Raw genomic sequence first — 15585 nt, 5'->3', positions numbered from 1 at the left:
GTATGACTCTGGAGCCGGAAAACCCAGGCTTTAAATCCCCGCTCTAGCACTTATTATACATATGACTTCAGCAGTCACAGAAACCTTTTAGACGCAGTGTTCTCATCTGGAAAGTGCAGGTAAAGATGACCGTCCTAGCAGAATGCCTGGCACGTGGACTTTCAGTAGGTCTCAGTGTCTTTCCCTGGCCACAGTTCTCAACTTGAGTGTGCACCAGAATCAGCTGGAGAGTGCGCTGAATGGGATGGCTGGTTCCCAATCTCCCAGCATTGCGGACTCATTAGTTGAAAGGTTGGGGGAAGAGACCATGAATTTGCATCAGTTCCCAGTTGATGGGGGCGTTGCTGGGCGGGAAACAACACTTTGAGGACCTCTGCTCTAAGTAGTAAGAACAAAGTCTTCTTACAATGTGCTATCCAGATACTAAATCTCTTTCAGAACAATTTTCCAGAAATACTTGCTCACTGGATACTGAATTAAATTAGAGCCTAATATTGTACATTCGCCCAAAAGCCCAGACTTTTAATTTGGGATCATTCATTCCAAGACCTCGAGGGAACAAGGTTTTCCACTTGAAATGGAAGCAAATAACAATTATTAGGACTGCATTCAGAATATCCAACTTAACGTGGGATAAGTCATCTGAGAATGTGGCCACAGATAAAACAAAACGACAGAGCCAGACCTAGCACCACAGGCTGCTGCCCTGTGCCCTGTGCCCTGTACCCGGCTGAGAACGGTCTCCAGTGTCACAGAGCACTCGCTTTGCTCTGGGTGCCCTCTGTTGACAAAAACAGACATAGCCACTTGCTCCGCTGCGCCCTCCCTTTTCTCCTCCCATCCCAGGGGAGCCAACAGTCCTTCCAGTGTGACTCAGACGTGAGGAAAGCTTCCCAGTTATGAAATTTTCCTAAGTCCATACATAGTCAGCATAGGTCTTTTCTTCCTCCAGTTTTCCTAGTCCCCTTCTCTTTGTACCTGCAGCTTATCTCCAAACAAATTAATTGCCTCAGGAGGGCAGAACAAGAAGTGAACAGAATTTATCAGAATGGTATGTAGAATTTAAATCCCAATTGCGTTTCACGCCAGAGATGGCTAGCATTAGCACAGCGGGAATAACTGCTTTTGTAAACAGTATCCCATACAATGTGAAACCCTGTTGGTATTAAAAAAAATATACTAACTGGTGAAGTACTTAGAGTTTCTATTCCAAACAACTAAAAGTGGAAAGAGAGAATTTTAGAGCTGGCAAAGATCTTTGCTGTTATCATCTCCAACTTCCTCATTTATGTGAGGAAACTGAAGGGCCCAAAGGGGTATAGTGACATATACAAAGTCACAAAATTAGCGTCAAAGCCAAGTTTCCTGACTCCCGCATGACTCACGGTCTTTCCACTATATTATACAGTCTGTATTTAGATATTCTTTTCATTTAGTCATTACCAAGACAAGGATTAACTGCCTTTTAACCACTTCATAGAGAGTAAAGAGTGAACTAATGAACATCTAGCTATTCCTGAAGGAGGGAGGGGAAAAAAATTCTACCCTTTTCTATTGTGAAAATTAAGCCTTTCCTACTATCAATACTTCCTTAATAGCAATTGTTTCTAAATTAAACTATTCTTCCCAGGGGCAAAAACTGTATTGGTTATCAACAAACAATGTCTAAATCAGGAATTGGCAAACTCTAGCCTGTGGCTTGTTTTTGTACAGACCATAAGCTAAGATTTTTTAATATATTTTTTATATCTATTTTAATGGTTGGGGGGAAACAAATCCAAAGCAGCATAATATTTCATGACATGTGAAAATTATGTGAAATTGAAATTTCAGTGCCCACAAATAAAATTTTATTAGAACACAGCTATGCTCATTTGTTTACTATTATCTATGTCTGCTTACTTGCTACAGCAGCAGAGTTGAGTAGCAGCTACAGACACTGTATGGCCCAAGAAGCCGAAAATATTTTCTCTCTGACCCTTTACAGAAAATCTTTGCCTGTCCCTGTTCTAAACTGATAAATGTGCTGTGTGAACCTTCCATCGAGTACCAAGTACTTACTGGGTGGTCAGTTCTATGGAGGTCCAGCCGCAAGCTCCCCACACCACGTGTATAGCAGGAGTCCTGCACGGGGTGAGGGCCCACCTGAATGGCCTGACAACCACATCTCCCCTCTAGAGCAGCAGAGGGTTCAGTGCTGGGCTTTGGCATGTTTTTTAGTTACTATTCATCAGCATTCTCCAAGAGCAGTCCCACTTTACAAACAAGGAGCCAAGCCTAAGAGAAAAGGGAGCTGAAATGTCGGGCCGAACGAGAATCTATATCCAGATCTGGGTGGCACCAGAGGCCTCTGATCACTCCCCAGGGGTTTCCAAACAGGGCTCCTGGCAGCTAAGGGGCCCCCTGGGCACAAGGAAGCCCAGAGACTGGGACTCCAGGCCTTGAGTATCCTCCACTAGGACCACTCCACTTACATTTTTTATATGTTATTATTTTGAAAAAGAATTTGCTGCTGAAAAATTTAGTCTGAAGGCCAATATATCTCTTCAAAACGAAACCTAAGTTCCATGACACTTAGTACCGTCTTTGGCAAATCTATCCCAAAACTGGAAAGCTTAATTTCCTCATCTGCCAACGGAGGTTAAAACTCTGGCGCCTGCATACAGACCTCACTGGGGTCTCATCAAGATCAAATGAGAATGAATATGAAAGTGTCATATAAACTATATAGGATCACAGAAATATAATACAGAATTATCATCTCCTCAGTAAAGTGCTGGGGAGGGGAGCAAATAGGGAAATGATATTTGTCGCCGACCAAAGAAAAATCAAACATGCGAGTAAAATGTAAAATAAATAAACAAACAAACAAACATTCAAGTAAAAGTAAGTAAAAGAAATATGCACAGTAGAAATATCACAAACTTTGAAATCCTGATGGTTGCCAGATGGGAGGGGGATTGAGGGAATCGGTGAAAAATGGGGAGGGATTAGGATGTGCAAATTGCCAGTTATAAAAACAATCGTGGCAATGTAAAACACAGCAGAGGGAATAGTCAATAATAGTATAATAACTGTGTATGGTGTCAGATGGGTACTAGACTTATTGGGGTGATCACTTCATAAGTTATATAAATATCTAATCACTATGTTGTATACCTGAAACTAATATAATATTGTGTATCAACTATAATAGAAACATTTTTAAAATATTTTAAAAAGATAATAATAAACTTTGAAATCTCATACATTTAGATTTAAAGCCCAGCTTCCCAGCTTTGGGTAATGACTTAAACCTCCTTGAGTTTGGTTTCTTCACATGCAAAAAGGATGAAATAAAATAATACTTTTTAAATGTTCTGCACAGTGCTGGCACATAATCAGTGTTCAATACATATTAGCTATGTTCATGGGGACCCTACACACTTGTTCCCCTGAATTTAAGACACACCTGCTAGAATCCACATACGGGCTCCCTATCCCAGTAACGGCATAACAGAATTAAGAAGCTAGCAGCATCCTCACCTTAGATGCTTCTGCGAGCCACATGACACTGCAAAGCGTGTGAGAGCACAGGCTGAAGGCGCTCGACAGGAACAATGAGAGAGCCTAATAATAGGAGATACACAGGCAGGCCTCTGTTGAAAAATTCTACTAATTCAGTCAGGATATTTATTGAGTGTTTTAAGAGCCTTCTATGGCTCCATAATGACAGATTTACATTTACTATCCACTTGACCAAACCCATTAAAGTTGTAAGAGGCCCTCTCTTGCTGAAGATCAGATATCTAGCTTCTTAAGTATTAATTTTTCATATCGCTCTGGAAAAGCAAAGGCAATAAAAACCTAGCGGAAGTCTGAACAAAGTTGTTGTTTTTTCCTTTGTCCACAGGAAAAAAAAAATGCCAACAGAGTAGTCTATTTCAAAACGCTAAAGATAAGTTTAGTTTGTAATTCATTCCCTTTACCAAATTCTTCCGGAGCATTTACTTTGTGCAAAGTATGAAAGAATATCAAGAAGTATGATGGGGTGCTTGTCGTCACAGAACTAACTGTGTAGGTCATCAAACCTGCTCCCCATAACCTAACAGATGGCAATAAAGCGCCATTACTAAATAGGAGGAGTGTGCTTACAGTTCAGTGGACATTAAGAGTCTATGCACAAATAGGCACACAAGGGAAGGCTTCATGGAGGAGGTAGCATCTGAAGAGCGATTCAAAGATGGACTGTATTTAAACATGGAAAATACTGGAAGGAAAGAAATTAGAATGAAAGCCCATATCTGATTTCAAAGCTCTCCTACCACACCCCATAGTGTGGCTACGACACAGATGGGAAAAGATTGGGGCCAGATCAAGGAAGGCCTAGAATTCATTAAATAGTCGTCAACAGATAAAAGCTAAGCACAGTAATGAGACCCTAGTGAGATAGATCAGAGCTGGGCCTTTGTTTAAATGCATGATTACACAGACCTTGCTGAAACTATTTTCTGGTGGCACCATATTTTCTAACACAAGAACTTGAGGCATCTATTGTATTCCCAACTCTCTAAATAAACCCTAAATCAGCTCAGTGTAATGGTATACAGCTAATGCTACTGAGAAAATAAAAACATTTCATCTGTAACTGAAACACAAAACTATATTGGCCGCCAACTACGAGGCCTTTTCCCTTTTATTTAACTAGTTGGTTTCATTCTAAATCATCTGTTGAATGAGTTGGATTCATGTTGTATGGTTTGGATTGTTGTCTGTTGAAGAATAAAGCGTTGAGGAGATATATATATCAAGCTTCGTAAAAGTAATTCACAAAATGGTAGCCAGGGCTGGTGGTGAGACCATCTGCTACTTGGTGGAACTAACCACTAGAGCAAGAATACGCTAACTACTTGGCTGCCCTAAGCCATTCTACACAGATGAATTGTCTCATTTTGAAAATTGCTAATAAAGGAAATTCTGTAATTTTCCTTTGCAAACAGTCGCAATGATTAACAATCTTGAGCCAGGTAACTCTTTTTAATGGCCACAATAAAACCTCTCATAATATAAATCAATTGCCTATGTACCAAGTATTAGGTCAACCTATTAGAAAGCCAAGCAGTGAAGTTATAATCCATCCATTTACAAAATACATCAGCAATTTTGTCAAGAGTCATATATGAGCTGCTCTGACAGCCTGAAATCACAGCAATCCTAAACTGAGCAAAGAGGCAGAGGTGGGGGAAGGAGTCCGACTGTGGCATAAAAAACAGGATGTGACCAAGACACCAGGTACAGAAGGGAGATGAGAAAAGCCAGCCATGCTTCTGGCTCAAGTCACGCGTCCATCCACACAGATCCACAGCAGCCCGGATGGATTCAGAAGTAAGAAGTGATAAAAGTTCCCATGTTTCCACAACAAAGCGTGAAACTCCCCAGAAGCACAAAATCAAACCCATTATAGCCAAAAGAGCTCATAAAGGAAAAACAAGAAACGTGGGCCCAGAGATGAGAAGAGACTTTCTAATTACACGGAAAGCTAAAGGCAGAGAGGTTAAGTGCAACATCACAGCATCAACCAATGAGTCACTCTTGACCTAGAAAATCTTTAAAAATGTAATCCTTACCGAAGTAAGTACTATTATCCTCACTTTCACAGATGAGAAAACTGGGCCTTAAAGAAGTTAAATAACTTACTCACAGTCTTCACATTATTTCCCAAACTTACTTGACCTGAACTTTATGGAAATACTATCACTACAGACAATCTGGTAAATGAGTTCAAATGATTAGAGGCAATTAGGAAAGATTTCATAAAGGTTAAGTTGTGGTCAGGGATCTTGAAGGATATTTAGGGTTCAGCTGAGAAAAGGAGGAACATTTCAAGCAAAAAGCACTAGGAAGAAATAAATATCCAAGCCATGTATTTGAAGGGCTGCGAGGAGACCTACAGAGCAGGAGAAACATGCGCAGAGGGTAACTCTGAGCCCGGGAAGTGGGAGAGAGTCTTGCATGTCTGGCTCAGTTTGGACCAGATTCTGTTCAAGTCATAAAAGTCTCAAAAACAACTCTCTCTATTGACACTGCCAAGACCTATAATGAGTTAGGTAAATAAACTTACACATATTTCATTTCCCTCACACAGACATATTTTTCTTGAAAACATGGCAAAACTATGTTCCTGAGCTAGCAATTTCAAATCCACAGATATAATTCATTTCACATGGTGAAAAACTAAGAATCAAAAAGAAAATGAGGAAATAGACAAGCAGAGATTGAGAACTAATCATTTCCTTAGAAAGCTTCCCAAAGGCCTCTTTCGTATAAAATAAATGAGAAAAATGATTTATTGACCCCATGACATGCCTGGAAATTTACATATGCTATCTCTAATCTTACAACAACCTTTCAGAGTAGATCTACTCCTATTTTATAGATGAAGAAAAACTGAGGCTCAGAAAAAGAAAAAACCTGCCCAAAGTCATACAGCCTACAATGGCAGAGCTGATACTTAAACTCAAAGCCAGGATGTGTGGGTGGTTGGGTGAGACAGGGTGAGAGAGAGGGAGAGAGAGACAGGGAGAGGGAGAGGGAGAGGGTGAGAGAGAGGGAGAGACAGAGACAGGGAGAGGGAGAGGGTGAGGGAGAGGGAGAGGGAGAGGGAGAGGGAGAGGGAGAGGGAGAGGGAGAGGGAGAGGGAGAGGGAGAGGGAGAGGGAGAGGGAGAGGGAGAGGGAGAGGGAGAGAGAGAGGGAAAGACTCTACAGAGGAATTTCCATGAGACAGCCTTACATAGAAGCTACAGTGTCTTAGTTACAATGAACCTGGCTGACCCTCTACCATACCACATCCCTTAGGACACGCAGAAGGCAGCATAATTTGTCCTTTCTTGCCCAAACGTGCCTGTCACTGAGGATCTGGAGAAGGCTGTGTCAGCCAAACAAAGCCGCTAGAAACCTGCCAATCTTCCTTAGAGCAATCACTAGGCCTGAACAGAGATAGTCAAATGTCTGTTTACTGTCTCTTTCACATGTATAATAGTTATGTAGTTTATTCAAACTTAGCAAATTAGGATGAAACATAGTTATGTTTTTTATTGAGGCGAGGGGGGAAGATTTGTCTTGTAAAATCTTATAACTGAAATAAAGTATCCGTAAACTGTAAATATAACAAAGAACCCATAACCAAAATATATAAAGAACTCTTACAACTCAATTAGAGGACAAAAACCAAATAAAAAGGTGGCAAAAGACTTAACCACACGTCTCAACAAAGAAGACAACATATATATGGCTAATAAGCACATGAAAAAGTACTCCAAATCGTTAATCATTAAGAAAATAGAAGTTAAAACCAAAACCACAATGAAATACCGCTATACACTCACTATAATCAAAAAGGTCCATAAAACCAAGCCAATTTGGAAAACAGTTTGGCAGTTTCTTTAAAAGTTAAGCAACAGCTTACCATAAAACCCAGCAATTCCACTCCTAGAAATCTACCCAAGAAAAATTAAAACATATGTCCACATAAGACTTGTACGCAAATGTTCATAATAGCATTATTCATAACACCGAACTGGAAACAATCCAAATATTTTTCAACTGGTAAATGGCTTAACAACACGCTTATATCCGTACAATGGAATATGATTCAGCTATAAGAAGTAACGACGTAGTGAGACTAGCACAGGAACAAACCTGAAAAACATTATGCTACATGAAAGAAGTCACACACAAGACTACATGCATTTCGCAGATTCCATTTAGATGAAATGTCCAGAAAAGACAATTTTATAGAATCAGAAAGCAGATCAGTGGTTGCCTAAGGCTGGAGTGGGAGTGGAGACTGACTACAAAAGAATTCAAGAGAATTTGGGGGTATGTTCTAAATTGGGGGGACATGTTCTAAAACTGTACTGCAGTGATGGTGGCAGAAGTGTGTGACATCACTGAATAAGTACGCTCGCAATGAGGGTTTTATGGTATGGAATGTACATCTCAATAGTGCCCTTTTAAAAGTAATTACTGAATATATATTTATTTATTTCCTATATATTTATGTACAGTGCAGGTGCCAAAAATGTACACATTTTAAGAGATGTTCTCTATGTACTACTTTTCGAAGTTGAATTGAATTACGTAGCAATGTGTAGTATGACGCTCGCTCAAAAGATGGCGTTAATCAAATGAAAGCTAGTAGCGGCATTCGTTGTATTACAATTCTAATACAGTTTTTCCTTTTCTTAAAATATGTATTCATTTTTTTGGCTCCCTCTGTATATTTAATAACTCCAGGGGAAATAAAAAGTATATGAGAAAGGGAACGTAATCATATTTTATGGTTCAGCTATAAAATACTTAGTCATAACATAATCATTAAGCAATCATAAATCAATAATGAACACTGATTTAACCAAAAAAATGGTTTCTTTGAGAGTGTCTATAAAACTTAATTTCTCATCTTCAACAGTAGGAAGCCAAAGAAGTGTCTAAAATTGATAAACAGCACAATAAGCACGGTATTTAAATACATAGCAGTAAGCAGCAGATGAAATAAAATGGTGTTTTCCAGGAGGGAAAAGCTTATAATCTATTTGCAGAATGCAATCACAAGCCTGAGGCTGATCACGTGGGTTGAGAAAAGGGCTGGAGAACGTGACGCCGCCGCATTCACCAGCCCTTCAGCCACTAGAGGGCGCAAGGCGACACCACAGAAGGCCCTCAACCACTCGTGTCAGATACTGGGAGAAGCACCGCCTGAATAAACCACACATAAAGACTGGAAGTGGGGTTCTGGGCAACCTAGCAGGAAAACAAGAAAGTGCATTCATACTTTCTGTAATTTAAAAGTAAATCAGAAGTATTTTAGTTCAAAGTGGGGAGGGCAGTTAGAAAATTACAGATTGTGAGACACAGAAAGGGTATGAAACATTTTACTTCTGAACCAGTCATTTTAAATCCTGAAGGGGATGGGTGGGGTGGAATAAAGTTTCTCACTCAACAAATAAGTTTAAGCTCTAAATGATATTAAACACAACAAATGATAAAGTTATTGCCTAGACAGTTTTGAGGTTGCATTTTTTTTTTTGGCCCTCCTAAAATTCATTCTTCACAACAATCAGCATGTTGTTTTTTAAAAAATGTAAATAGATCATGTCACTTCCCTGCTTAAAACCTTTCAAAGGCTTAGCATTAAATTGAGGACAGTATTCATTTATTCATTCAACAAATATTTATTGATCTCCTACATGCCAGGCTCTGCTCTAAGCAAAATCCCAGCTCACACAGAACTTCTGTTTCAGTGGGAGAGACAGACAATAAAATACCTGCACTAGAGAATTTCAGATAATGATTACAGATGTAAAGAAGACTGAAGAGTCAATTTATGTATGTGGCCAACTTTGGATTGGTGCGCTCAGGGAAGGCTTCCCTGAGGAGTAAACTTTGTACCAAATAAGGAGGAAGAGCATTGTAGATCTGAGGGTGGAAGATACCGTGTTCCCACCGGCGCAAAGCTGGGATCACGCTTGACAAGTGCAAGAATGGACAGAATGCCCATGGAGGCCAACTCCGTCTGTAAAGAGCAGAGCTATGGAAACAGAATTACAGAGGTAGGCAGTAGGCTCACGTAAGAATACTTCTAGGTGCATATGATGGGATATTATTCTACCAAAAAAAGAGATGAAGTACTGACACATGCTACAACATGGATGGATCTTGAAAACACGATGCCAAGGGAAAGTAGCCAGTCGCCAAAGACCAGATATTGCATGATTCCGTTTATATGAGGTGTCCAGCATAGGCAAATCCACAGAGACAGAAAATAGTGGTTGCTTAGGGCTGGCGTGGAGGGATACGGAATAGGGACGTGACTATGTTTAAGGCTGTATTTCAGGACAATTATTAGAATTCTGTTTTCAAAACTACACATTGCAAGTTATTAGTGAGTCCAGGAAATCAATTTTGGTCAATCAATTGTTGGTCACACCAACAATTTTTTTAATGGGATGGAAAGTATCATAGTGTTTAGAACATAATAAGGATAATTATTACTTGGCAAGACTAATTTTAAGTTATATTCACACATACATGTGTGTGCGTGCACAATGGGTCACAATGTAAAACGTATTGCTTACTAGTGGTTGCCATCTTTTTTTGAGCTTGAAAGCACTGAGCGAGAGCTTGAATATCCTCACCATGTCTCTTAGTCCAACTCTCCCCAAGAGCAGAAAAGTAGCCATCATTTCTTTGCCACCAAACCAAATGAGTATGAAAGAAAATGCATTTGCTATTGTCTATGGCTCCCAATCAAAATATCAAAAATCCCTGAAAAAGTTTATTTAGAAAAAGTTGGACTAAATTAAAGTCCACCCATGGATAAAAGGGAGAACTGGCTAGACAAAAGGAAATTTTTAAAAATTCTTAAGAAGAAATTCCTTTGGAAAAAAATATATCCATCCCTTAGGTCATTTTAGTCTATACTCTAAAGTAAAAGTAAGGTTGTCACTCTGAATTTAAATCTCTAATTTTGTAAGTCTGACAATTAAGTTCAGAACTTGTTGCAACGAGGTTGCTAACCTTTTTGATGTCAGAGGAATTATTCATTATGAATTTGTACCAACTGGACAAAAGTTAACCAAGTTTACTATTTGGAAGGGCTGAAAATGCTGCGTGAAAATGTTAAACGACCTGAACTTTTCACCAACAATTCATGGCTCTTGCATCACGACAATGCACCAGCTCACACGGCGCTGTCTGTGAGGGAGTTTTTAGCCAGTAAACAAATAACTGTATGGGAAGACCCTCCCTACTCACCTGATCTGGCCCCCAGTGACTTCTTTCTTTACCCAAAGACAAAGGAAATATTGAAAGGAAGACATTTTGATGACATTCAGGACATCAAGGGTAATACGAGGACAGCTCTTGATGGCCATTCCAGAAAAAGAGTTCCAAAATTGCTTTGGAGGGTGGACTAGGCACTGGCGTCGGTGCATAGCTTCCCAAGGGAAGTACTATGAAGGTGACCGTAGTGATATTCAGCAATGAGGCATGTAGCACTTTTTCTAGAATGAGTTCGCGAACTTAATTGTCCAACGTCGTATGTCAACTTACACATCTCAGGTGATATTCCCACTTTGTTTCTGTAAATCATGTGAATATATCCGTCTTGTTCATGGACAAGATGCTTTTCAACAGAATTTTACGAAACTGAAGGGAAAAATTCTTAAGGAGCCACTGACTTAGCATTTAAAAAATCTAATAAAGAGCTTGACACAATGACATTAATCTTTTTTCTTTATATTTAAAATACAAAAAGATAAATTGTGGACCATAAACTATTTTAACAAATAAGAAAAAAAGAAAACTTGACACAAATAAGTTTTGAGGGACCTACAGGTCATATAAAGTCCTTTCATGTTGCTATTTTCTCCAAATATTCCATAATATCTTGTCACACTAGCAACAGAATATCCCCGGTTCCAAGAGGGAACACTGACAGGAGAACACAAAAGGGAAATCCAAGTCATGGCGGCTGAAAATCCGAGGTTCAAGTCCAATTCTGCTACTTACTACCTTTGTAACATTGGGACATTGATTTAAAAATCTCTGCTTTGGTTTCCTTGTCTACAAAATAGGGATAATAGAGCCCAACCTAGCTCGCAGAGCTATTGTGAAGACCCAAACTGAATATACATGGAAGCACACACGATAAACTGTCAAGTACTTTACAGACATTCGTTTTTATAATTTACTGATATTCCCAATTCCATAGCTGACTCAATACCTGAGCCCCACCTACAGTCTGTGCTGTCACCTCTCATCTCAAATGCGAACAGCGATGTTTTGTTCCCACACCGTGTTATTAGGCAATGAGCCATCATCGCAAGTCCTGATCACATTTGTTAAGAGGACGTTCGCTGCGTTTCCTCCATTACAGCTGGAGTGACCACACGTCCCATTCATCCGGGTTTGTCTAGGACTGTTTCCACATTACCATCCCTTCTCACTTTCAAAAGTGCTCCAACTTGAATGATACGTTACAAGGTCACCCTAATTATATCAGACATAAAGTTGTGGCACCAAGAGGTGACAAAGGGCTGGCCTTAGGATTCCCACTGTACTTTCCAGGAGCCCCTGAAAGCCATCCAAAATAAACAAACAATGTTAGCAAAAACAGTAAGCATGCTGGGCAGAACCGAGCCGAACCAAATTGCTGATCCTCGACCCCTCCTGTACAAAAACTCGGGAGCTAATGCCCACAAATATTCTCTGGTTTAAAACATATTACAAACCCACCAAATATTCCAGTCTTAATCAACACTTGAGAACTCACATGAGCACATACACATAATCACAAAGAAAGTCGGCGAGGAATCTAAACCACGACACTGTCTCGTCAACCTCAAGTCCTGCATGGCCTTAGATAAAATATGCAGCCTTTCTGAGCCGCTTTTCACCTCTGCAACGACGTCCTCCACTTCTACAGAGAGACCGCATTAGCGAGCCCAGTGAAGTGTTTGGAGTGCTTCCTGAAAGTAATGGACTGCCATCCCCTACAGCTAGCTGTTAACTGACTGGGAAAGAGGCTGAGGTAACCTTGCATAAAAAAGCAAAACCTCTACAAGGTGAAGGGTATTTTTCCCCCTCCTTTTCTTCACAGGTTTTTAATTCAAATCTGTTGCCAGGAGCTTCACAACAGGACAAAAAGGGTCACTGAAACAGGTAAACGCTGGTCCACTTCTGCTAAGGAACTCAGTTGTAATAATCTTCCCAGAGGTCATGGACTCCTAGCTCTACGGGTTAGCCTCGAAGGACCTATGAAGTCCCCAAATGGTAAATAAAGTAAAATGAATGAGCAGGCAGACCTGCGCACAGCCACACTTCTCTGGGTGACTCAATAATCCCCAGTACAGAGGGAAGTGTCCTCGACAAAGAGAAGACAACATTCAGTTCATATTTAGCTACCTACTTGTCTGGTTACCTTGGATAAATCACTTTAATCTCTGAGTGTCTCAGTTTCCTTAGCTTTCCAAAGGAATATCTGGTTGAAAAGATGGTTGTGAGGATGAGATGAGAAAACATTGACGAAAGTGCTCTGCGGCAATAAAAAATACTGTATATTTTATCGCTTTTAAAATCACCAGTAGATGCTGATAAAAATCCTTTCAGCAGCAATAGATAGGCGATGGTTCCTATCTATTTAGAAAGGAACAGCAAAAGAATAAGGAAAGCAAATAATGACCCACAATTAAAATTCACCTTCACCCCACCCACCGGATCCTGGAGTTGAGGAGCCAAACCACTCAGGGGAGATGTAAGATCAGAAGTTCAGTTTCTGCCCAGCTCAGGCTGCTCAGCGACCAGGGTTTCACACTGATAAATGCCTCTCAAATCTCAGAGCACAAAGTGAGAGTTCACAAGGTTAGGCACATTAATTAGCAGCACTCATTTGGATTCTGTATTCATCAAACACAACAAGCAGCTATTCAATATTTGCCTATTTGCATTACTCTAAGATCTCTAATGCAAAGATCTAGCCAGAGTACAAAAAAAAAAAAAAAAAAAAAGCCTAAGAAAGTAACCTAAAATAAACCTGTCACCATCAGAATGTGCTTCCAAGTAAATTAGCAGCTTTAAACCATGGCCAAGGTTCTGCATAGGCCTACAGCAGAGAACGTCAGAGTAATGAACGTGCAGGTTACAGAAGTGGGTCCCTGCTGCAAAAGGAAGGGAAAATAAAGTACTTCTAAGAAAACAGACTCCCTTTTGTGCTTTAAAAAAATTCCTCTTAATTCCTTTCGCCTGGTTCCTTATCGACCTGTAACCCCCACAGGAAGAACACAGCATTCTACTGTACCCTTCTAGATTCTTTTCAACTCAGTAAGTCTATTCCCATACCTCAATTAGTTTTACCTTCCTATATCTAAAATAAGCCTATATGCGAAATAAGCAACATTTTATAAATGATTAAATATTTGCATTAGTATGCAAGACTGAATTAAGAGACTGACCTTGAGCCCGTATGTTTTGAAGGGTCCCAGGTGAAGCACAAGGATGAAAGAGAACAGACCACTCCTTTGGAGAAGTCCAGACACAGGCTGTGCTGCGCAACAGCACCACCTGCAGGGAGTTCTAAACACCTGCCCAGCCAAGCCCAGCCTTAGACCTACACAATCCAAATCCTGAGGGGGAGAGCTCCACGCAACAGTATTTTTTCTGATATATAAACAGGATATAGAACTACTATCAAAGGGCATGAATGTCACAGCTTACAGAAACTCTAGGGCAGACCCAAACCAGGAAGAAAAAAAACCCTCTACATTCTCTTTAGATTTGGGGTAAATGACTATCTTTCACCAAAAACGTTCATAGAGCCAATCTTAAATTCCAAAGGTGATGATCCCACTGGGAGATGAACACAGAGATGAACAACCTTTTTTCTCTCCCTGTTTCCATATCCCTCCGAGGGCCATTCTGATGCCGACCCAGTACCAAAATTGCAAGAATTGGGCAAATTCTCTCAAATCTGGAAGGCCCCCCAAAGAGAGGACTGTTGATTATGGGGCCATCCTATTTTCAAATCAGCTGCAGGGATTTTGATGAGATTCATTCATTTCTAGAAAGGGGAACTACTATACCGACTTTGGTTTCGCACTCTGATGACACGTATCCCTTGGAAAAAGCCTAATAATGGTGGCACCCTTTTTCTGACAACTCTGTAAGGACTCTTGGATAAATATTCGAAGATATTTCTAGAAGCTACCCTTTCAAGGCTCCTGAAGAATGTCAATATCCCCAGACAGCAAGGAGGTAAGTTTCAGAGGCTGTGTCCTAAGCCACACCGTCTCTGAGGCAGCCTTACTTGTTCTATCGTCACTCTGCTTTGGTCTCATCTGTTCACAGCTTCCAATAGCAAAAGACAGGGGAAGCATTTTATACACTCACCTAAACCACACACAGCATGTCTCCCAGGAAGCAGTTCTGCTCCAACCCACAATAGAGCCTGAGCTTTTTCCAGTCATCCCCGCTATCTAACAAAGAAAGGCAGCATAAACTTCCCTTTCTCAAGCAAGCCTTCCCTGATTAAAACCATAAGGCTGAATTCCCCCAGGGAAGAGAATGGAATTTTCTTGTTGTAGATTATTGCAGGACTCAAAAAAAAAATCTGTGCAGGCAGGAGCTAAGTAGCAGAGAATAAAACAAGTCCAGCACTTAGAATTATGAGGCATCAAGAAAACATGGTTGAAAAATGATTATATAGCCTGGAGAGAAAAAAACAAAAGCAATTATGACTGCGCTTAAGTGATTTTTCCCCTGGAATATCCACAATTTCAATAACATGATTACAATACTTTTAATACACACACACACACACACACACACACACACACACACACACACACACCATCTGAGTTCTAAATAGCAGATACCAACCTGGTTGTCCCGTGCTGGGAATCCATGATAACCTGGGGTCAGAGGCTCGTTCTAAGAGAAAGAAAAGAAAAATCAAACTATAAGATGAAAGAAAATGGTCCAAATAATCAAAATCATCCAAATTGATCAAATATAAATTCCAGCACTGGATGTTAAGGTGTTCTGTTGCT

General features: G+C 40.2%; 1 protein-coding gene across 32 annotated transcripts in view; it reads right to left on the bottom strand.

Moving 5' to 3' along the window:
• Positions 1–15585, bottom strand: part of RBFOX2 (RNA binding fox-1 homolog 2) — a 257128-nt gene that overhangs the window by 160022 nt on the left and 81521 nt on the right. For 26 of the 32 annotated variants that reach the window (XR_013994025.1, XR_013994026.1, XM_081060025.1 and 23 more), the window contains exon 2: positions 15416–15466. The exons of the other annotated variants lie outside the window; for them this stretch is intronic. Coding sequence is in view for 22 of the 26 variants with exons in the window: in XM_081060025.1 (XP_080916151.1) it covers positions 15416–15466 (51 nt within the window). In the remaining 4 variants the exon portion in view is untranslated. The remainder of the gene's footprint in view (positions 1–15415; positions 15467–15585) is intronic. 32 annotated transcript variants of the gene reach the window in all.

Source organism: Rhinolophus hipposideros (genome assembly GCF_964194185.1).
Source record: "Rhinolophus hipposideros genome assembly, chromosome: 9".
NCBI classification, from domain to species: domain Eukaryota; kingdom Metazoa; phylum Chordata; class Mammalia; order Chiroptera; family Rhinolophidae; genus Rhinolophus; species Rhinolophus hipposideros.
The sequence above is the reverse complement of the archived record's forward strand: the minus strand, read 5'-3'. Positions and strand labels throughout refer to the sequence as shown.